Source organism: Triplophysa rosa, linkage group LG18 (assembly GCF_024868665.1).
Source record: "Triplophysa rosa linkage group LG18, Trosa_1v2, whole genome shotgun sequence".
Classification (NCBI taxonomy): Eukaryota; Metazoa; Chordata; class Actinopteri; order Cypriniformes; family Nemacheilidae; genus Triplophysa; species Triplophysa rosa.
In genome coordinates, this window is record NC_079907.1 from 13,696,033 (window position 1) to 13,721,050 (window position 25,018).

Here is a 25,018-nt window from a genome sequence, read left to right on the forward strand (position 1 = left end):
GCAGCCCCTCTCAGGTCTCACGGCACCCAGCTCAAGCAGGCCATTAGAGAGGAAACTCGATCTCCGTCAAGCTTGCTTCAGAAAGCAGCCTGGCCTTTAGGCGTAAAGAGACACCTCCGCGTCCAGATGGGCTTTTACATGAAAAGCAGCAATGGCCTTCTGTTAAGAGCTTGTTAAGTGTGGCATTAAAAATGAACGAGGCGAAAGGGAAAGAGATCGCCCCTAAAATTGGCGAAAAGCCTCATCATATTTTAGGGCATGTGTGCGTGCATAAAGGTGTTGAGAGTTTTCCTCGCCTCGGTTTCATCTCGAGGCACCCCGCAGCTCACCTTCATCAATATTTTAGCAAACGTTTTTAAAACATCCCGCCAAGAGGAGCCCAGTTAAATAATTCAGAGCCCAAGATAAAGGTGCTTCATCCTTTGAAAATTTCGAGAGTTTTACAAAACAACTACATTTTCCCCATTAGATCAGACCAAAAGATCCTTCGACAAGGATACGTGTCATTCCCGAAACGGCCCTGACAACTCCATTAATTGAGATGACGGTGTGCACACATATCCATTTCATTTGGTGCTTATCTGGCATTCAAGTGCACTTAATCTCAAAGTGAAGCATTTCTAGTGTATGTGTGCTTGTGAGTTGAATGGAGAGATTAGGAGTCGCTGTATGTGAGGAGAGACGGCAGGCAGAGCTTCACGCAAAACTCGTTTGGGAGTGAACGAGAGAAGGATTTTGGCACCTTCATAAGTAGGTTATAGGAACAGTCCACCCCGAGAAAAGGAAAATGAAGTCATCATTTATTCATCATCACCAAAGGAGAAAATTTTGAGGAATGTCTTTTTCTATGCATTTACAATGAATGAGGCCAGAGCTTTCAAACTTTTTCCACCGAACTCTCCTTGGCTTATGCAAAAGAGAAGTAGCAGTTTGTGAACAAATCATTCCTATAAGTCAGATCTTTCCACAGGCTTTTCCAATTCACAAAACAGGTCTGACTGATCTGCTACGTCCCATGGACGCTCTCAGATGCCAAAAAGAACTAGAGTGGAGGTCATGATGAGTGAAAAAAATATTTTATTCTCACCCAAATGTAGGGTTCAGAAAACTAGGAAAATAAAGGATGGAACCATGACATTCTTCAAAACGCCTCCTTGTTCATGCATTTTTTTTTAGAGTCACACTCTAATTCAGTGGCATAGTCAATTTCACAAAAATAAACAGCTGTATTAACTTAAAATCTTTTAAAATCATTTAAGTGATGTTTTCAGTGGGACATTAATATATATGGGTAGTTGACGAATAAGCAGTAAAAAAAATGATTTTTTGTAAAACACCATTTCTGAAGAAAAAATAGACATATTTATGTAGGGTGAAGTCTGAAGTTTCAGAAAATATAAGGTGTCACTTAATTAGTCAACTCTTTCCCTGTTTTTTTAGCATTTTTACTAAAATGTCCTATGGTGTGACATGGCAAGAATTAAGAAAAAAATCTCTTAATAGCATGAGAGAGATCTATATTCATCATTACACTCTTTTTTTTCAGTGTTATTTATTCAGTATGAAATTGTGAAATGACATTATTTTTTCCCAATGACTTTTCCCAAAATTTGCTTTCATCCTTTCAAAACTGCTGAAAATGATACTATTTTAAGATTAGTGATGGCTAAAAAGATTGCCATTTACTAAAATAGACACTTGTAAAATTATGCCTGATGTATTTATTAACATTTTTATGCTTTTCTTTTTAATTTATTAAAGTTTTAATTTACTGAACCATGCCTGAGACAGTCAAGCCATAGGACAATTTTGAGATTTGGCTCAAAATTTTACAAAATCTAATAACAAAGCAGTTTTATAACAACAGGCCCATGTAAGATAAAGATCTGCTTAACCATTTTCTGCATTTTAAATGATGACAATACTAATCATATTCATTTTTATCTTGCGTGACAGTGAAAATGCCATGTCAAGTCAACAACCCATATATACAGGTGCTGGTCATATAATTAGAATATCATCAAAAAGTTGATTTATTTCACTAATTCCATTCAAAAAGTGAAACTTGTATATTATATTCATTCATTACACACAGACTGATATATTTCAAATGTTTATTTCTTTTAATTTGATGATTATAACTGACAACTAATGAAAATCCCAAATTCAGTATCTCAGAAAAAAAAAAAAATATATATATATATATAATAAATATAAGTTTATTTAATGAAAATAAATAAGTATTTACTTAACAAATGATATTTTTTACATACATCTAATAGAAATATTTGAGTTACTTAGAATTACTTAAAGACGCAGTTCTTGAAAATCAGCGGCCACTAGCGTTGTATTATAGTTTTGCAACGAATCTCTGAGTCATTTGCTCACCCCTCCCTTTCGAATTACGACGGTCGCTGCAACAGTAAAAAAAGATGTCGTCTACTGAGACAGCGGATAGCAGTGATACAAGCAACGATGTTTCTTTGCAAAGGTAAGGCAATATATTAACGTAATTAATCATTTAACATGTATTCTATTGCGAAAGTTACTGTTACAATTCTATAATTAGATACTGTATATTTCTTGCGTGCTATCTAGTACACGCTGAGAGTAGTGAAGTAACTAAAGTTAGCTAATCGTAAATAGCAACGCTGTTCAAAGCGTTTGATCTGACAGCGACATAGGCAGTTAGGTGTAAGTTAGTAGACGTTTGTCTCCCCCTTTGTAAAGTCAGGAACAACCGGAGTACGTACTGCAGGGACGGAAAAACATTATTATTCGGAGGTTATATGGCCATTTGTATAAAATGCTAACGTTACCGTTTCAACAAAACAGTTGTTTGGTAAACATTGAAAAAGTGGAAACATTGAAAATGTTGAATTATCTTGCCAGTCTAGCAGAAAACAGGCAACTTCGGCGTCGCCTTGAAAACATTTGTCTTTCAACAGTGCCTTCCATCTGGTAATAGATACACCGATGTTTATCCTGGATTTCTGCCGCCGTTTGTCTCTAATTCGTCTGGCAGCATCACTTTTGCGCTTCTTTGACGACGGAGATTCACGCTCTGTCGGCTCTTGTGCACAACACGCATGGTCCTCCAATTTATCAAAACTTCTAAGACAGAACAATCAATTGCTTCAGCTAGACGACGACGACTCCTCCTTCTCTCCGTACTACGACTTACTACTTTGTGCGTCTTCAACTCAGTGATGACGCAAACTGCGTCTAAAAAAACACACGAAGAAGACCAACATATACGAAACGCGCTCTGTAGAGCTGTTTGTCCGTTAGAGCTTACTGTACAAAACATGGCTGCGCGACATAACAAATTCCATGTAGATAGGCCCGCTCCCTATGTAGATACAACTGGTTTATTCTAAGGTAATAAAAACATAACTTTTCATTACGTAAGGTTTTTATACACATCTAAAGACACAGTTTGTATGTTATATTGCATTTCTGTTAATAGATCATACAAAACATCCCGCATTGTACCTTTAATTTTTTTAATTACATTTACTCAATTTAAACAACATAATTTATTGATTTCACAGCTTTAAAACATACTCAGTTGTTTGGAGTGTGAATAATTTCACAAAAAATCTACTAAATCACAGTTCAACTTTTTAGAGTGCATACGCTATTGGAACAACAGTAAATGATGCCAGAATTTTCATATTTGGGTGAACTTTTAAATTCTCTCTCTTTGCCTCTCTCTCTCATCCCCAGGAGCAGCTGTTTCCTCTTTGAAGTTCAGGAGCTCTTTAAATGGCTTGGAAATAAAACTCCATTAAGGAGGGCAAATTAGTCTCTTGTTTAATTTGCGGTTCTGTTTCCACAGTTCGAGAGCGTTTGATATTAACTTAATAACAATGCTTTGCATAAATAATTAAAAAGGCAGAAGGGAAGCAGTACGCATAAATTTGACAAAGGCACACTGTCTCTTGCTGAAAAGAGCAAAAGAAATTCATCTCAATCAGACGGACAGCAAGGCCTTTCATATGTTCATTTAACTTAACAGATTCGTATCGCCCAAAGCGGATAGATCAGTCAAATATAAATGTGCGGCTAACAAAAGGTAGTATAGAGAGAAGTCCAACCTGGCTGATGAGGTTGAGGAGAGGTTTCCCTTCCGAGCCCACCAGACATGTGAGGAGCTGAGGGATCCAGGCCAGCCACTGGATGGGCGGCACTCCAATGCAGTATTTGTCCACAGCATCTGCCAGAGTATTCTTATCGTCAAAGCTCAACAGCCACAGCACCTGAGGAAGTGAAGACAGAGACAGACAATTAAGGAAAGGAACCGAGAAATCACTTCCACCAGTAAGCTACTCTTGGTTGGTGGGTTCTTTTATGAAGGAACGTCAAGTTGAGGTCTGATGGAGACCTTAAGCGCAGGACAGCGGTAGGCCGAGCGGCTTGCGAATAATTACCCATAACCAGCGAACAGCCATTCTCATTAATCAAGCCTAAACTACGCCAACATCTCTGTAGCTTTAGTGGCCAGCGGCACTCCAGACCTAATCTAATGTGCTCCTCGCATTAAACCCCGCAGTGGAAAAAGCCAAATGGTGTGGAGCTGTTTGATGTGGCATACAATGCGAGCAGGCTTCCACGTGTATGATATCCATACAAAAGCCATCATCGGGTCTAATAATATAATTACATCCATCATTGGAGGTTCATCGGTCCCACTGCGAAGCATCTCCTCTGCTGCAACTGCATTAATTCAGAAAGAGAGCACACTGATGCGTGTTTTTGGGACACGGATATGCCCTCCATTTAACAAAGCCATCAGAGAGCAGAATGGGTTTATTGGACCAAAAATGAGTGCCGAGTATGCCTCTGTGTTATGGTAAATTGGTTTAATGGTAAAAACTAATTACCGGCCTGTGGAAAAAAGATGCTGCCCTATTAATACGCAGTCTGTGCGTCTGAGCTGACCACTTTACCTGAAAAGCAGAGAGAAAAAGCGAGCACACGTTGTTCTCTGTGACTACGTTTGGGCCACCGTGGCCCCTCTGTTCACAGGTCACGACCCACGGGAGAGTTCACGGGGTGTTTTATTGGTTGGCTTATGCGGGCGTCGCGAGGGGTCAGGCTACAGAGAACGGTGTAGATTGGACTGACAGAGGTTGAATGAAGCTTTTAACCTCTGGTTGGGATAGCGCTGCTGGTGGTTCTGGTAATTGAAGGAGTCTGTCTACTGGGCACGTTTGACACAATCAAGATGGCTGTTAAACTGTTTAAGAGACACAATTTGGTTGCGCTGGGCATTTGTGCCACTTTATGAGTAGTGTGGCAGAGCGGGTCACAACTAGTCAGTTCTGACATCCAACAATCAATCAGTCAGGTTGACATTATTAGTTTATTTTTAAAATGAGTACATTTGCAAACCACTAAGAGATCTTACCTTTGCCAAGTACTTGCGGGACTTGCTCTCGTTCTGATGGCGGCAGGCGTGTAGGTAACAAGTGATGGCAGATACGCCGAGGTGGGGTTGGCGGTCTTTGACAAAGATGTTCTCCAAGTAATCGCCCCACATAGCCCAGGCCTTCACCAGAACATCATGCATCTGCACCGCAGCTGAGAATGCCTTATTTGCCTCCTCTGACCTGGAAGAAGAAATAGGAAATATTTAAATAAGCATGCATTTGGAGAGATGTTTTGTGCGTAAAGTCAACACCACAACGATCTAAAGAACATAAGGGCCACTGCACCAAATTGGTGCCATTTCTGTCCCTCACTACCAAGAAAAACGTGTTATACATCTTGGCTATCAATGTATTGATACCATCAAATAATAATAATTAAATCCATCAGAAATCTTAGTTCGTTCATTTGGATTTTAGTGCGATTCTATATCCCATTTGCTGTAAATAACCTCTTTTTTTTTTTTTTTTAAGAAGAAACCCATAATATTGTAGACAAAATACGCATTTTAATATATTTCAGTTTTTACTCAGTCCTGTTGCCCTTTTGAAAACCTTGAAACATACAAGACATATTTTCAGAACAGAAAATTGCATAATCTGGATCGTCTGAAGGCCGTGTGAGAAAAACTAAAAGTAATTTTTTCTGTATGTTATGATTTTGAAGGTGTGACTGGGGGTGTTGAATTTAAATAGTCAATTTAAAGTCCTGTAACCTCTACTATTCCTTTAGAGGTTGTTTGTTTATTTAAAAAAACATTTTTTTTTGCTAATTCTATGCTAAAAATTCAGTCCTGTTACTTTCAGTCCTGTTACAAAAATGCATCCAATAACCCGAGATTGACCAATACACATTTTGAACAGTAAAATATGCACGTTCTTAGATTCTGTTTAAAAAAAATCAAGTTTAATTTTGAAGAGGGTTACAAGCAAATGGCACTCGACGGAATGACCCACAAGCAATTTAAAGTCAATAAAACATCTGCAACCGTAAATAGAAGGCATACGAAACAAGTCGTAATTATAAATTCAGTCTTTGCAGGAACTTCAACAGACAACAAGGAGTATCTTGATGAACACATCACCATTATTTCAAAAACCTAACAAAAATCAGCTGACCGAGTCCAATATTTTGTTTCACCAGCCACTTTAGAGCTTTGAGAATCTGTCCCCTGAGCACATCTTACCTAGAGCCCTTTATAGAAGCAGTTTAAGAACAGAAACTAAGAGAGACTAATAAAGCGCATTATAACAGTGAGTCGTCATCGATGCACCAATCCTCCGTCCTCACCATCACATCTCCAACTGTTACCCCAACATGACACACCTACTAAACCAATCACGTATAATGAGAACTTTTAATGAGTACGTGGCAAGCAACAGAATTACACTTGATTGCGATGGGAGTCAGGGGAGCCCAAATCCACTGAAGCGTTCTGTCAGTCGTGGACATGTATAATGTGTTTGCGCTCTTGGCCTTTACTGAAAGTCGGGCCTGAAGAGCATACGAACAGACGTCTTCCTCCGACAGCTCCGCTGCTTTATCAAATCCCTACGTTAATATTCACAGAGAGTGAAAATGTAATGATTGCATCAGGGCCCTGCTGAGACTGGAGGAAAGTTCTGCTGATCGCAGAGATTTAGCAAATTGCTATTGAGTTAATTATTCAGCACGTGTATTTAATAAGCTATTTCAATCCAGCGCCGGGCTCTGGGGTCGCCATCAATTCGTCCACGATGGGGAAAAGATGAAGAGACGGGGTCTGTACTGAGCTCAGGTGTTGCTAAGGGGGCCCTCATCTAAATGAGTTGATGGTTCAGTTAAATGACGGTCACTTTAGTCTTGATCTATTAAGCTCAAAATTCTTTTTTTAACATGGATGTAATTTAAAAAGATACAGGTACTTGATCATGTTTTCATTTTTAGAAATAGAACTCTTTGTGACAAGGCAACAAAAGGGAAAAGCAACTATTATCATTGCTAAAAGAAAAGCAGTTTTGCTCTGGAATTAGGGGTGTAACGATACTTCGTATTACGATATTTCGAGATGCAAAAATGTTACGATGCGCATCGTAGAGAGATGGGGATATTTTACGATATGTTTAATTCTATTCGTTCAGTGGTCAAGACGTGGCCTACTCTGCGCCAGCATGTCACGAGTGCTTATCTCACATATGCGGTAGAGAGAGAAGCACAAAACACAATCTGTGTCTCCAAGTGGTTTCCAAAGCGTCATATTTTCCTTCACAATCGCCGTTAAAACACAGCAAACTTGAAGCGTGACTGCAGGCGAGTCACCCCGAAACTCATTACAAAAGGCAGCACAAACGTTTTTAAATGCCAATGTTAGTTTATCCGCTAACGTGAGCTGCTGCATAACGTGATATGCAACATAAAGTAAGACAAGAAACCAGCGCTGTTTCGATCAGAGAAGTGATGAAGTGAGTCGTACTGTATATTAAAAGATCGAATGACCTGCTAAAAAACAAGTATGTGATCTGCATGATTGAAGAAATGTAAAACGGTTTATGTAATATATCTTTTTGAAAGATTTTTCTCATTTATTACGGTCTCAAGCAAAGACAGCGCAGCTTCAAAGAGACACAAGCCAATAGCGCTTGAGTGTGAGCTCTGTCAGAGCGTTTCATTGGTTGAATGTACTGAATGAACACGCCCTTCACTGAACGAACGAGTCAATCGAGTCAAAATGAGACTGAATGAACTGCTACATGTCGTTCATGGTCTAATATTCTCTGTGTTACAACAATGCATATCCAGTAGTTACTCAACTTTTCTGAAAAATAAAGGTAATGACCTGGTTTCATTTAATTCCAAGGTCAAGTAAATTATGTCGAAACAGTTAAATCTTTGTATGGAACATTTAATTACACCAATTAAATGAGTTAATCCAGATAGATTTTAGTAGACTAATATAATGTAGATTTCGTCGACTAAAAATAGACTAAAACTATGATAAATTGGGATGACTAAAACTAAATTGTATTTTAGTCAAAAGACTGACTAAAACTAAATCAAAATTTGATCTTAATTCTAATTTCAGTTAAGCCTTAAAATGTTAAAATTCTTTATTAAGTTGTATGTGCAACAAAATAAGTACTGAAAATATTAATATTTTGAAAATAAATGTTATTTGAATTTTTAATTTTGTTCAAAATATCGAGATGTGTATCGTACCGTGAACCCAGTATCGAGATGTGTACCGAATCGTGAGCTGAGTGTATCGTTACACCCCTATCTGGAATATTATTAACATTTGAAAAACTCTGCCAATTCAAAGTCAGTGTGGTTTAACCAACATGCAGGAAGACATTTATTGTCATAAATAGAAAACAGGAAATATCACACAGAGAAGAACCATCTTTACTGTGTTTAAAGGTCAGCATACTCTTTCAATTCCGAAATATTTTTAAGTGGCAAAGTTAGTTCAGGATGTCAAATGGAATAACCACAAGAAATCACAAAGATATTTATGATATTTATAACACAAAGAAAATCCATAAATTTAGCCTCTATATTGCAATCTCTGTTTAAAACATAAAATTGCAGCTTGCTTTATCATCAACAGTTCTTCAACTTATAAATCTGCAGCTTAAAAATGTTTAAAAAAGTATTTATATTAGCTTTATTTAATGGCTACACTAGACATTTTTAGATTCACTAAAACCAAATATTGATAAGAAAACAAACAAACAAACAAACAAAAATAAACAATTCTTTGTCTTTCATAAAAAACTAGATTTTCCATTGTCTCATAAATCTGTATTAGTCACTGATCCGTATCTGTTTGTTTAACGTCTGCCATTGGAATGCAACTAACCCGAACGCAATAAAAATAAATCTACTGTATTCTAAAAAGTGAACCCATTAAATGACAGACTGTCACCGAGATCGACTCATGAAAATGCCACTCAATAGAAGTGCTGCAAGAGATGATCACTCATCATGAGCTCAGCACCATTATCCTCTGCTGCAGACATGCTATAAAAGGTTAATTACTCATCATATTCTCATATTGACTGCTAATATCTTTTCTGACCTCATTATTGGTCTAAGGTTTAGCGGTGATGATTAGCGGCACAAACACGCAGATGTTTATCTACCCCGCCCATAATGACTCTTTGTTGTTGATGTTCATTTCAAGAACTAAGCTCTTAATGATCTGTCCCACAGACTCTTTAATGTTAGGGCAAACCAGATCGCACGGGACCTGAGATAACGCAGACGGCGTCGATTAAAGGTGAAGAAAGCGCGCGAGAGGGAAATAAAGAGAAGGCTCGATAAAGTGACAGGCAGAAGAGGAGAGAAGATGAACAAAGCCAGGGATCAACTCTTACTTATTGATCTGGGCCAGGAACATGCCCTTGAGTGCGTAGAACTCTGCGGTCATCTCCTTGGTGAAGTACTTCAGGTTAGTGGACTCGATCACCTCCAGACCCTGACAACACAATAACAATGATTGCATTTGAAATTCCTCCTATTTTACAGATATGAATTTTTCATATTCTCACCTAGAATGATTTTACATCCTAAAAAACATGGTATACGCCAGTTTTTGTAGAATTCTGATGATGTTCAATATTCTGAGATGGCTAAGAAGAAAAGGTTTTTCTTGAAATATGTGTCTACAAAACAATGGCTTACATTTTTGAATGCAAGACACGGTAAATTTAACAGTATCTAAAGTTAAGACTCTCTGAATTGCACTGGTTCTATGCATTGACGTCATTTTCACTGTTACAGGAAGTTTAAAATAGCTAACGGTGTTTAGTTGACCTCACAGCATGATGAGAAGCTGAAGTGCATGATGATGTTATAAAAATTGGCAATCCATTTTCGTCAGGTTTTGAATGATGTTGTCTTCTAAATGCAAACTTTGTCAACATTTTGGAGTACACTAGTATCCTTGAAGCCACCTACAAACTACTGATATCATTATAGTCGTACTTAATGCAAAAAAATGTGATTTCATTGAGATTTTAAGCTTAAAATAAACTGAAAATCCTTAAATTATTTGTGTAAAGACACTGTAATACAGTTCAGGGATCCCTGTCATTTTTTGGACCAGGCCAGCTTGTGTTTCCTTCAACATCAAAAGTGGAAACTGCTGACAACAGACTATATCATCTATAGACATCTCTGTAGCTCAATATAAGAGTGCCAGGTGAGAGTCAGTGGTTCAGAGTGTGCCAGAGCCAATGATAAAAGAAACAGAACAGGTCCAAGTGATAGCAGAGTGAGAGAGAGACTTATTAAATCCAATGGTAGTTTAATGACTTGAGCTCAGCTGAGGCAGCTCCATTAATCAGGCTTAAGCGAATGCTGCAGCAAGAGCTCCATTCCTTACACTGTTTGCAATGCGTTTCTTACTCTGACAGCAATGCAGTCATTCACAGCCTAATGAGAGCTGCGTTACTTGGATCAAGAGACTTTGGGTAACAGTAAAATGAGCAGGTGGGTTGACACTGTAAACCGGATTTGGTAAAATAGACTGACAGCAGTAAAGATACAGAAAAACTAAATTGCATTTTCTGCAATTGCATAAATAAGTTGAATGCATAATCAAATCTTTAAATAATACTGTTAAGTGTATTAAAAATTGTTGCAAAAAGATTCAATATCAAAAATTAAAACCCCATATTATTATAATTGAAATTTCGCTTAATAGTGTTTGTCTTTTTTTTTAACCTATACTATTTTTTCTATTTCTATTTCTATTTTTAAGGTATTGCAACATTTGTACATCATGTACATCACAGCTTATATTTACATTATATATTAAAAGATTTTTTAGAGATGCACCGATACAAAATTTTTCCACCGATACAGATTATTCAGAGTGATATCTACCTATACCAATTCTGAAGATGAATATTTCTTAACTTTCAGAATGTTATTAACTCGTATAATGACTATTAATATTGAACATCAAACTAGTGATGTTTCTGAACATTTTCTGTATACGGAGCACAAATTCATTGAATTTTCCTCAACTCTTCAGATTGAAAATATGTATCTGACTTGTCATTATCGGCTGTTTTTAAACTGTGAAAAATTGCTTTTAGCGACCGATAACGATTATAAAGCCCAATGATTGTGTACCTGTTGATTTTCTTTCTAAATGTATCTCTACGGTAAAGGAATGGATGTCGCAAAATTTTCTGTCTCAACAGTAATAAGACTGAGGTAATGCTCATTGGTTCTCCCCATCAATTACGTAAGGCTGTGTCAGTTAATACAACTGTCGACGGCTCCACCACAGAGTTTCAAACTAAACTCAGAAATTTGGGGGTGGTTTTTGATGCCAATTTAACTTTTGAGCCTCATATTCAAAACATCGTTCTTTCATCTTAGAAATATCAGTCGATTACGGCCGATGTTGACATGCTCCGTCACTGAGAGGTTGATTTACACCTCTGTGTTTTTTTCCCGTATCGACTACTGTAATGCGTTGTTGGCTGGGGTCTCTAAAGCTACCCTAAACAAATTGCAGGTTGTGCAAAATTCTGCTGCCAGAATCCTGACAAGATCTAGGCTAAGTGATCATATCACGCCTATTTTGGAGTCTTTGCATTGGCTCCCTGTTAGGTTTAGGGTTGATTTTAAAATCTTAATGCTTACTTACAAGTCTTTGCATGGGTTTGCACCCCAATATCTATCTGAGCTTTTAATTCCCTATACTCCAGTGCGTGACCTTCGCTCATCCGAAACTGGTCTTTTAACTATTCCATCAACCCGGTTGAGATCGATGGGTGATAGGGCTTTCTCTTCTTTAGATCCAAAATTATGGAATGCTTTGCCGAATGAGATAAGGCAGTCTAAATCTCTTAGTACTTTTAAATCTCGTCTTAAAACATTTATTTATGGTAGCTTTTACTTGATTTTTGTATTTTATATTTGTATGTTTTTATTTTTATTGTTCAATTTCACAACTGTGGATTGTTTTTGTACTGAATTTTACTTGTAAAGCGTTTTGAGATGCACTTTAAAGGCTCTATAGAAAATAAAGTTATTATTATTATTATTATTATAATATCAGTGAATCTCCACTTATTGTCTCAATAGCACCATGAATCCAATGTTCCAATCCCTAATATTTTAATATTACACCTTTTTTTATATTGAATTGAATATTCAAGCTTATCTCACACAAATTTGTAACAACGTTATGAGGTGGCTAATTCGTATAAATTCATACAGCATGAAGCCCCACCCCTAACCTGACAGCTAAACTTAACATCACTGATGCGAAAGCAGATCGCACTAAACCGCACTAATAATATTATACAAACTGTTACGATACTGTGATTTGGGATGCCAAGTTTTTTCTTACTGTGTGTGTTTCCTTCTCTCTCTCTCTCGCACTTTGTCTCCCGCAGTCAATACGAGTTCATTTGTGGCTCCGCCCCGTGACGGTGATTGGTTGCTGCCAAGAATGTTTGCTTTCAAAAGTCCGATAGCTGGTGGAATTGGAGCCTCTTACGATTTTCGGGCCGGTCGTAGAGCTCGGGGCACCGGCAGCCGCAGGCCAACACAACATAATTCTGTATAGTTTTCTTTTATGTCCATTACATTATCAATCCAAACACAAGCAATAGAGAAAGTTCATTCGCAGGGGTGAGCTGCCCTTTTTGGTTTGAAGCTCGTTTGCCTTTGTTTATGTTAAAGTAGTTAGGTTAAATTTCTGTATTGTTTTTCATCTTAACAGGTTTGTTATTTCTCCCTTTTTACTTAGTAGAATTGTTATGTTTGTTATTTTGGGCCAGGGGTCACCCTATCACTATCATAAACTCGCTTCAAGACAAGCTTTGTATGACTAAAGACCTGCCTGTCTGTACATTCATTTCAACAAATCAAAGTCTTGTTATCTATTAGTTATATTTATTTTGAACAATAAATACCATGAAAGTTAACCTGATGTTCTTTGGTTTGATGGCTGGGAGAGTGTCTTTACCCTTTATTGCAACCTACCCCTAGAAGTTGTAATAAAATTTATACGAATAAGCCACCTCGCAAAATAGTTACGTGTTCCCGTGAGATTGTGTTGGAATACTGGACAGATTGATCGTTTACTCACCTGCATGCATTCATTCTTGCCCATGACACCGGCCAACTGCAGGTAGCATTTAACCTGCTGGCGGATCTTCTGGAAGCAGTCTACAATAGGCACAGTGGGGATGGTGTGGATGCGACTCAGAATGTCCAAGGCAACATTGACCAGACCTTGTTTCCGGCCGATCTTTCCATATTGAATAATGGCTGACGCGGAGGCATGTACGCCAAGCATGGCATTATTAGTGTTTGGGTCATGTTGCGTGTTGGTCTCGTAAGCAGTCACAATGGCTGCGAAAGAATTTATACAGGGTCAGAATTTTGTTCACTAGAGGAAGGAAAAACTACACACTCACACATCAGTTTCATGTCGAGTGGTTAGTTTCTTATTTTGTATTCTTATGCATACATAATGAATCCTCTGGAAAAGGTTAATATGTATATGTAAACTGTACACATGTCTCAAGCATACCCTGATAATGGTGCTGCCGCCACATGAAGATGCTGCTCCAGTGCGAGAGATCATCTGAGACAATGGGTAGTCTGTTTCTCCAGGTCTTCACTACGGTCTTCATGTCGTGAAGGCTTGTATTGCGCCCCAGGTTGGTGGGCTGGAGCCCTGAATTAATCTGCGCAGCTTCCTGTAGCTCGATGATCTGCTGGGCCGCCTGAAGAATAATCAGAATATTCCAGAAACAAACATGAGGATGTGCTTCATGTTAAACATCTAATGAGTGGACGAAACCTGCAAGAGCCTTCGTCGAAAAAAAAAACCTAAAAAATTTGGATCCATGGATCCAAATATCACACGCACGCAGCACTGAAATCCATTATTGTGACTGTACTACAGGCTTATGATTCCTATTGAGAGAGAAAAAGAGTAATGCAGTCTTGAGGTGGCCGGGCGAATGGGTGGATCAAAGTATCTTAAAAGCCATTTACTCAGAGACCAGGCAGAGAGAGGGAGTGAGGACAGAAGCGTCTATTCCCTGCGCTTAATCGTGCTCTCAGACAACTCTTAGACCACACCAGTAGAGAATACGGACCACGAAAGATGCACTCCATTCTCAACAAACCCCCTGATGCATGACCTTAACGTATCAGACTGCAAATACACACCTTCTAGTTACCGAAAGGCTATCCTCCGCAAACTGAACGAGAATCATGTGAGCTAGTTGATTTATATCATGACTGTTTATTATGCATTCGGGAAGCCAGGATAATAAATGACGGCAGTCGCCAAACACACAAGCACGTGTCAAAAAACAATCCATTCAACATTAATACCTGGTTTACAAGATAAATGTCTTGAATCAGTCTATGGACTTGCCAAATCAAATCCCCCCAAAACAAAATAAATTAGGCAATACAATATTTTTCACAATTATCTGTTAATATCGGCTGATGGCACATTATAACCTTCATTGGAAGTGGCCATTCATCATGCAAATGTAATTTTCCTGCAGGTATTTAATCAAACACTATCTGATGAGGAAAAGTAATTACGAGCAGTTTTCACTCTCTCTGTCTTGGTGCTCTCGTCCTTTCAATCGCTCGTGTTGGACTTGGTTTTCAGGTATGGTTGCATTCAGCAGTGCAGGTGTAAACAGATTCATTCATCAGTAAATTCAGTTATCAGTGATGTCAATTGCTCTGGGACAAAGAGGGTTCGACTAAAGACTGGCCATTTGTGTCTTTATTGCTGCTGTTTTTAAAGTGCCTGCAAGGCTCGATTGTATTTATCTTCCTTAAACATTCCTAAACAGTTTTTTCTCAACCCCCAACCTGATGTAAATAACATTTCAACCCAGACTGCTAAACTTACAGAAAGTCAGAAAGACGCAATCTATTTTTTGGTTAGAAAATGTAAGCATAGAGTCTGAAAACCCCCCATTGTCCTAGTATTCAAAATGCAACCGACAGCGATGACATCATCATAATACTGAATTATGTCTTTTTTAGATTTGTATACTGAAATGTGATTGGTCCTCTTTTTTCCTTGCATATTTAGATTTGTATACTGAAATGTGATTGGTCCTCTTTTTGCCTTGCATATTTAGATTTGTATACTGAAATATGATTGGTCCTCTTTCGCTTGCATATTTAGATTTGTATACTGAAATGTGATTGGTCCTCTTTTTGCCTTGCATATTTAGATTTGTATACTGAAATGTGATTGGTCCTCTTTTTGCCTTGCATATTTAGATTTGTATACTGAAATATGATTGGTCCTCTTTCGCTTGCATATTTAGATTTGTATACTGAAATATGATTGGTCCTCTTTACCTGGCATATTTAGATTTGTATACTGAAATATGATTGGTCCTCTTTTTGCCTTGCATATTTAGATTTGTATACTGAAATATGATTGGTCCTCTTTTTGCCTTGCATATTTAGATTTGTATACTGAAATATGATTGGTCCTCTTTCGCTTGCATATTTAGATTTGTATACTGAAATGTGATTGGTCCTCTTTCGCTTGCATATTTAGATTTGTATACTGAAATGTGATTGGTCCGCTTTACCTGGCATATTTAGATTTGTATACTGAAATATGATTGGTCTTCTTTTCCTTGCATATTTAAAAAACAGTTCACCCAAAACTGAAAATTCTGTCTTCATTTACTCCCCCTTGAGTCTAAATCTGTATAAATGTCTTTGTTCTGATAAACACAGAGGAAGATATTTGGAAGAATGCTTGTAACCAAACAGTTCTTGGCCACCATTGACTACCATAGTAGGAAAAATTATAATGGTAATCAAAACTGGACCAGAACGGTTTGCTTTCCTACATTCTTCAAACTATCTTCTTTTGTGTTCAACAGAAAGAATTTTATCAAGCAAGTTTTCCTACTATGGTAGTCAATGGAGCCACAGAGCCATCAGCCACAATCCAGAACAGCCTGTGTCACACAACCACCGTCACCAATGCCTAATTTCCTCCATTTGGCTGCAATATTTGCCATCACATCAGAGGGGAGCTCCAAAAGAGCTGACGGTCTCTGGAGCACATGGCACGAGGCCGGCTCTCGCCCATTACCCTAATCTACAGGCGCACATCACCTCGCCTCCGTCCCATTGTGTGTCCTGCCTGATTATGCGTGTGGCAGTCAGGAGGCACTTCTTTCTACTGAATATTAATAAAAGCTGCCTATTGAACACCACAATGAAGCAGTCAACACTATCTCAGAAGAGCCAAAGGGCCTAAAAGAGAGAGAAAGAGTCTGACAAAAGAAAAAAAAGACATTCTATAGAGGGACGACGGCAATTATAAGAAAAATGTCTGTTTTAAACATTCTCTATGCTGCCGGAGAACGATCGCCTGAGAGTGTGGTTGCTGGTGATGCCTGACCAGATGTTGTGCTTATGAGATATCATTATTTAAAACTGACAATCGATTAAGTTTAAGGTCGCTGGTGGTGTTCTCATTGAGCTACCCAGCTCAAGAAAGTTGTTGAAAACACATTGAGAACATTAAACCGCAGCTGGAGAACGTCTGGTTAAAGGGTGTTTGTCAGCCCGAGCGTGTGATGTTACTCACCTGGAGCAGCGGGGTGTGCACGTGAGAAACGATGTGTGGCAGTCTTCTCCACTCTCTTATGGCCAGACTGCTGGCCATCTCCACCAGCCGCTCGATGAAGTTGAGTTGTTGTTCCTCAGGGTGACAGATGGCTAGATAGCCGCGATGCATGTTTACCTTCCAGGCCATCTCCTTGGGACAGCTCAGCTCCACCTGATACACACAAAACCACAGGATGAACCAAAGAGCTTTCAAAGTAGGTCTGGACAATATGAATTTACGTGTTCTTATCGCGATATTTAAAGGTGAACACCGTGTTATGGCTGGCCTGAAACAGGGGACATTTAAACTTCCTGAGACCTAGCACCACTGCCAAGCAGCCTCCCCTGGAACGGGGAAAACAAATCACTTCCCAGCAGATGTTTGAGTAATTATTCAAGCGCGTATCCGTAAATATTAGATGCAAAGCGAAAGGAGGGGGGAAGGCGGGATGGGAGGCGCAGGTCTGCGGGCTGGACAATTTAATTAGATGTCACCTCAGGACAGAAACCTGAATGAATTCGTTCCAAGTCTCCTTGAACAAGAGCCAAGAGTATTTATAATGTGTCCAGGCCCATCACGCACTTTTTCTACTTTGTTTTAGAAGTGAAGCCCATAAATTACCCACCTAAGGCAAGGCTACAATTCTGAAGAGTCATAAAGAATTCTGCGAGCACCGTTAGGGAGTCACTTTCTGCATAATAAAAGTCACGTGCTTTCGCGTTTAGCACTAAGGGGGGGAGAGAGAGAGAGGGAGAGGGAGAGGGAGGGAGAGAGAGAGAGAGAGAGAGAGAGAGAGAGAGAGAGAGAGATTACTCGCGCGTCTCTGCCCTGCGTTGTGCGTCTCGCGGAGGAACCGATTAAACTTGAAGCGCGGACACACAGACTGTCATACTGGCGCGTCTCTGCGTCTCTGCCCTGTGCGGCATGTGTCTTCCCGCGTCTTGCCATTTAAATTTGACGCACATACAGCCTGTTATACTTGCGCATCTCTGCCCCATCTCATGGACGAGCCGTTTAAACTTGACGCGCACAAACAGCCTGTCATACTCGCGCGTCTCTGCCCCATGCGGCGCGTCTCCGCTATAGAGGGTATGCATTGATGTCATTTTCCCATGTGAACATGTCGGGACACGCCCTGGGTGGCAAAACACCCAGCAAAATGGCTGAGGACAATAGGAGAAACAAAGAAACTGGGACTAAAACACGCAATTATTTGCTGAAATTACAAGCAGCTTGACTCGACGGGGATCCTTACCACTTCTCTACGACTTACAAAGGAATCAGGTGTTCCTGGACACTTAAGTGTCAAGCGGAATTGCGTTTCCTGATATTGTATGCAGTCATTTTGCTGAGTGTTTTGCCACCCACAGGGGCGTGCTCATGTGGTGTTCACGTGGTAAAGTATATACTTGAGTCCGGCTCCACACCGCATGTCTCCACAAGCGCATCTGGCAATATGGACGAGGCTTGTCAACTCACGCCTGGCTCTGCATTTCAAACAAATGTAAATTCTATCTAACTGCTTTACTAATTTCAATTGGATGAAATGAAACATTCAGCAAATTGTCTACTTGTTAAAATCCCAAATAGGCCTACTTAAAAATGTATAAATCAAACTGTGTAACCTATTTACCATTTTAATAATTCACCAATACAATAAAACATTTTATGGATTTAAGTGTTATAATGGGTGTTGTATTTGTTTTAATGAAAACTATAATAGTGTACACTGGTATTTGGATTCTATTGGTGTGGCGTAATCTGGCAGTTGGCAACCTATAGAACAACAGTAAATCCTATATCAATAAAACCCAAAACTGCAAAAATGAATTTTGTAAAGGTTTTAATGGAAACAATTAGAATTTCTCTAATGGTTTTGATTGTTTTTTTCAGCAGGGTAACTATACCCATACTGTGCAGCACACTATTGACAATATTGAGTTGAAGCTTGATTTAGAGACATTAAATGGCAAATCAAATCGCAATGTCTGTCAAAAAAAATCGCAATTACATATTTTCCCCAAATCGCACAGCCCTTGTGTGATGTATTGATATCTTATATTAAAGTAAAAGTATGATGACACTGTCAAAAATCTTTCTAGCCAAAAGCATCCTTGAAGATTCCATATTTGAGTTTGTATTAAAAAAAATTTAGTGTTTCAATTGAGAGGTTTTCTCATTGAGGTAACAAAGTTTCATTGCTTAAAGGTCCAGTCAGTAAAATCTAGCGGCAAGGTTGTGAATTGCAACCAACCAACCGCTCACTGCTTAAGGCTTCACTTTCATTTCAAAAATTCACTTTTGTGTGTGCTAACTGGGTTTACCTGCACCAGAGCCTCTTTCATTGCCGCCCAGTTAGACACTCTCCAAGCGCACTCCAGCACCAGATATGGGTTATTATGTCCTTTAGACTGTCCGTACTCAGTCAGAGGTTCCCACTGGTTCAGCTCTTTAGAACAACTACAAAATAACATAACATTTAAGTTATAACATTTAAATATTTTTTATATTATGTTGCATTACGCAAAGCGAATGTTGTTAGAACGGGCATGTTGGGTTGTTTTATTTTGCATTAAGTGAGGACAGAAAATAAGGTCCAGTAAAAACTAGTGGTATCACACCTCTTCCTAACTAGGCACAAAACCACAGTATGTCAAATTAAGAGCGGGAGCGCGATGAGTCAGACAGGCTTAATGAGAGGTGGCCTCAAGGGTTGAATCGGAGGTTTTACAGGAACTTCCCATAAAAAAAAAAAACTTACCGGATCCAGTGATCTTCCCACAGCTGGTACTCTGGGAAGATGGCGGGCGAGGCGTTGTGCTCCTTGCGAGCCTTCTCCATCGCCTTCTCGTAGGTCTCTTGAGCCTGGTGATCAACCACCATTATTGTCAGTGTCTTTATATATACGAAGATACAAAAGGGATGGTTCACTCATACTCCGACTCACCTGTTCAAAGAAGCCGTGCTGTTCGTAAGCGATAGCTGTGCTCGTCTCGGGAAACTTGCATCTCTTTTGCCACAGCCCTGCCCACATGTCCTCCTCCTGCAGCAGGGAGTAGAGCTCGGCCAGCGAGTCCAGGATCTCCTGGGGAATATGAAAAATGCATCCTCAAAGAATATAGGGGACAAACACATCCATATTCAGAAGCGGACCAATAAGACTGCTTAGCATAAGCAGCATGAATGCTAGGAAACATCAAACTGCACTCGCTGACACAGGTCAAAAATAAAGAGATTGAAAATTCACTGGACAAGTTAATTCCAGGTGACACAGAGGAACCTTCAGATGCTGTGCCCGGAATATCAATGATGGCAGAGACTGAAGAGCTTACGCATCACTGTACCTGCTGTGGAGGTGTGATGCTCTCCTGCTCGTAGAACTCGGTGCTCTGTTTGGGTTTGATGTGCAGACTGAGGCCCTTTTCGAAGGCTTGCTGCTCCAGCATCAGGGTGGAGCGCAGCCATAGATTATGCGTCTTGCCAAGGTACTTCAGCACGCAGGGCCTGATGGGAATGGGCGGCACGCACTGAGACATGGCCTCCACGAAGCAGTTCAGGGCGCTGGGCTGACAGTCCCTTTGAGCTTGATGACTACCGCTACACAGGAACGGGCCCATCTCGCCTGACAGCGCCTGGAGTGGTTATATAATATTATAAATAAATATATTAGTGAGTTTGATCAGAAAATAACAACAAAGACCGGAATGAATAAAAGTATAAATAACCCAAGTATCTTTTGATGCTGAAAACATCAAACATTCTTCCTCACACACCAAACATCAATGAAAATTCATTATTAATATTTCATAGGTATGCCAACTCTAAAGAAAACGAGTTGGGTTGGGCAGGCGCAGTAAATACGTCCTAGTTTTCTGCAAAAGCAAAGTCGTAAAAAGTGGAAGAATTCGATTTTGAATGTTTGAGTGTCATTCCAAATTAAAGTCCTTTAATGAGATTTCTAATACTTAAGACATCTGGTCCATTACGTTCTTATATTTGCATAAAAGGTTTCATTTCCGCTCATTAGCAAATGCTGCTTGCTTAAGTTCAGTGATGGGGGCATGAAGACAGCGCGTGTGCCCCCCATCACTCACAGGGCTACAACATAACCATAGAGTCATAACCTCTGACACCATTAACAACACGACGCACGCTGATATGCACTATTATTAGCGAAACAGACTGTTTTAAACACAACAAAAGGTCAGTTGAAAACCCGCAGCCATCGCAGTCTCGCGTTTAGATGAAGAGTTCAGTTGAAAAAGGCCAGGTTTTCACTCACATCTGTTGAAAACTGGGACAGAGAGGTACTCACGTGTTGCTGGCGGTCTGACAGAATCTTCCAGAGGCGGGGGAAGAGCTGAACCCAGGTCTTCTCAGCCAGCGGGGTGGAGATGTGACACAGCTGAACCAGAGCGTTCAGCAGCGCTCCCGTCTAAACACACACAGGAGGTTTATTTAGTAATAGACCATACATCAGCCGGCATTTAGCCAATCAGAGATCATCACATTGGCGATAACTATGCCTACGTGATTTACAGACCTGCTACAACTATTTGTGTTGGTTGTAAAATCTAGCAACAGGCATTTAGCGTTTTCATATATCGTAAAATTAATCTTGTGAAGATTTCACAAAAAATGCTACCAATGTACTTTTGAGATATCAAATCTCAGTATCATAGAGGGAATCAAAAATACAACCACTAAAACAACCCACATATTCTTCCCACTATCAAATTGTAAGCAGTTATTAATTTTTTTACTGTAAATATTTTGAATAGGCTATTATTTTTATTATTTTTATATTGTTCATTTTAATTAGGCGGTGAGGGTAATTTGATTAATTTTGCGATGTTATTTATTTTTTATATAGTTATTTAATTCTACTATAGTATATAGTTTTAGGTTAGTTTTTATTTATTTTCAATTAATAATTTCAATGCCTCAACTTTAATGCATTTAATTTGATTGCTAAAACAACAAGTTTTTCTAATAATATTTAATCTGATATTTAATTAGAAATTGTAATTAACCGAAAAGTTTTAATACTTTTAGTTACCTATAAAAAAGCCTGATGCATATTTTCTCACTTTCGATTTGTAAGCAGTATTATGTTATATATATACATGTATAGTATAATGTCAATATTTTGAATAGGCTTTTATTTTCAGAAATCAGAAAGAGCTTTATTGCCAAGTATGTTTGCACATACAAGGAATTTGTTATGGTGACAGGAGCATCCAGAACACAGAAACAGCAACAACAGTACACAGAGACCATAACACAATAGAATACAGTACACAAATTTTAATTTATTTATTTTTATTTTGTTATTTTTAGTTCAAATTTTTTTTTAGGAAAAATGTTGTGTGCTTTTGTCGTTTTATTTTTTTGTTTTATTGCCATTTAATTTTATTTGTTCCGTTTTAGGTTAGTTTTTATTTATTTTTAATTAATTATTTAAATGCCTCAACTTTTTTTGCCAAGGTAACATTTCAAATTTTAATTTAAGTTTTCAAACAATATTTAGTCTTATATTTTATTACATTCTAATTAACAGAAATGAACACTGTTTTAATACTTTTAGGCCCAGTTTCACAGACAAGGTTTAGCGTAATCCAGGACTATGCCTTAGTAAAATTAGGATATTTTAGTCATTTTTATTAAAATGCCTTAGAAAAACATTACTTATGTGTATCTTGAAACAAACCGAAGGCACTGACATATTTTAAGATAAGTCAGGGCAAGTTATTTTCATTATAGACAGATCTAACATTTATTTTAGTCTGGGACTAAACTAGTCTTCGAAACCGGGCCTATAATACCAATAACAAGCCTGGTTTAAAGTGAAGACACGTTTACGAATTCCCCTTTACCTACGACGCAGCCCGTTCAAGGGCAAAATAAACCAGCTACATTAAATTCTTCCTGAAAAATGACTTTTCATAAGGGACTGCTTTACTTTCCTATGCATGACTGGTCATCACCTCTAGCCACTGAATAATTCTAAGGGCATAACCGCAGGTAAAGGTTTGGCCCTCTGACCGTAAGAGGAATCGAGCTGTTAGCATAAGTCAGAACTCAAATGTGTGCTTTGGTTCCTGACAGCTGCTCCGGTGGGCGACGGAGGAAGGTCAGGGCTTTGAACTCTTCCACTTCATCATTTATCTAAAGCCTGCTTGAGAGGTGCATATAAAACAGCGCCGTGTCCAGGATTAAACAGAAATCAATGACGCCGTGACCTCAGAGCACTCGGAGACGGAATCCCATGTTACCCTGATCAAACACGCCTTAATAGAGATGCTTATGAGAGAGCAGCCATGTAGAGATAAAAGGAACCAGAAAACTAATGCATAATAAATAAACCACAACAAATGGCTTTCGTGTGTGAAACTGCTCATTCCAACAAATCTTTAAAAATAAAAGACAAAGCTGTATAGTTTTGTTTTATTTTTCCGATACCTGAGGGTGCCGTGAGGGCGGCATATGTTGGGGTGATGTCTCACCTTGACCTCTCTCAGGGAGTCCAGGAACTTGTCGTGGCGGTTGGTGAGCATGTGCAGCTGGTTGCCCGAGTCTCTCTCCGCCTGCTCCTTGGTCTTGGGCAGACTGGTCTGGTCTCCAGGTGCCAGCTCGATGTCAATCTCCACATCCTCCAGATAAAAAGGTCACAAAAACACCAAATGTGGGGAAAAATTTGTTTACTCGTTACATCAACAGAAGGTCTCCCATGCCATGGGATTTAATACTTCGGTCAAGAGGATTTTTTTTACGTTGTTTTAACATTTCATGTTTTTTAAATAAATGCTTTTTAGCTAAGAAAGGCTAAAAAGAAAAAGTATCAATTATTGGAATCGGCAACACTGAAATCGGATTATCAGTCATCATCATGCACTGTATAAAAAATAAATAGATTAAGATTAAACGTGTAAAAATGTTTGTATGTACAAAACGCCACAACTGACCTCCTCCTTGGTCTCGCTGTTTTCTCTCTCACGAGGTTCCTGCTTGATGTGCGTCGCCATGGCGAAGGCTGCGCGGTCATGGCTGTCAGCCAGGTTGATGACATTGGTGATGGAGGGAAGCATGGAGCCCTGGCAGCTGGTGCCAATGGTGGTGTTCCTCTCACAAACAGCCAGCAGCAGCTGTGAAAGAGAAGACAGAATCAAACTCTGAACTGCCACCATTCCTCAACCGCGCATGCAAACAGCTGCTCCTTATGTGAAGATCACACCATGCGGCTCGCCACAGATTCTCCACGGGGAGAAAAGCAGCTAACGTTCACACTTAAATGGCACCCACCCACATCATTTAACAGCTGCCGTTTTGAACCACAGAGAGGCTATGACACTAGCATATATTTCTAAAGGTTTGATGTGGGCTGAGGAGCTCCAGATGTGAATGTTCTTCTGCTCCATCATGGCATGGTGCACACAGCCGGCATGTGTAGGACAGCATTAATAATTCACCAGCCAGAGCGGCATTGATTGTGGCCGAGATGGATTGTGAGTTGTGCGAGCAGCCGAAAGACAGAACTGTTACATCAGAGTGAATATAACAAAACTAAAGAGGGCCGAATAGTGACCTATGAGCAAATTTAGCCGAATAATCTCTCATTATGATGTTTGGATGAGATCATGAAATAAATAAAGTGAATAAAAGACTTTATATGAGAATGGTCTGTACCTCAATACACTGTTTGATCCAAAAATGGCTGCCCATGGCCTCCCAATTCTGCGAGCAGCAAATATAAAGAAGCCTCTCATAGACGCGTCGCTTCATGGAAGTGTCGAACACCTCGAAAAACTTCGCTCTGATCAGCGGCTGGCTGCAGCGCAGCCCCGAGAGGAATGCAGGCTCCAACTTTGATGTGATGTCACTTCCTGAGAGATTCTCATCTCTGCAAAAAAACAACACGTAATGCTTCAGACAAACATGCCGCGAGATATTTCT

General features: G+C 39.2%; 1 protein-coding gene across 5 annotated transcripts in view; it reads right to left on the minus strand.

Moving 5' to 3' along the window:
* The window catches only part of trrap (transformation/transcription domain-associated protein), an 80,207-nt gene that overhangs the window by 18,684 nt on the left and 36,505 nt on the right, over nt 1–25,018 (minus strand). For all 5 annotated transcript variants that reach the window (XM_057358721.1, XM_057358722.1, XM_057358720.1 and 2 more), the window contains 14 exons: nt 24,752–24,965; nt 24,031–24,210; nt 23,572–23,718; nt 21,381–21,500; nt 20,410–20,697; nt 20,013–20,150; nt 19,827–19,930; nt 19,390–19,525; nt 17,045–17,236; nt 13,976–14,171; nt 13,529–13,794; nt 9,789–9,889; nt 5,414–5,615; nt 4,101–4,262 (listed from right to left, as the gene is read on the minus strand). In XM_057358721.1, the coding sequence (XP_057214704.1) occupies nt 4,101–4,262; nt 5,414–5,615; nt 9,789–9,889; nt 13,529–13,794; nt 13,976–14,171; nt 17,045–17,236; nt 19,390–19,525; nt 19,827–19,930; nt 20,013–20,150; nt 20,410–20,697; nt 21,381–21,500; nt 23,572–23,718; nt 24,031–24,210; nt 24,752–24,965 (2,446 nt within the window). The remainder of the gene's footprint in view (nt 1–4,100; nt 4,263–5,413; nt 5,616–9,788; nt 9,890–13,528; nt 13,795–13,975; nt 14,172–17,044; nt 17,237–19,389; nt 19,526–19,826; nt 19,931–20,012; nt 20,151–20,409; nt 20,698–21,380; nt 21,501–23,571; nt 23,719–24,030; nt 24,211–24,751; nt 24,966–25,018) is intronic.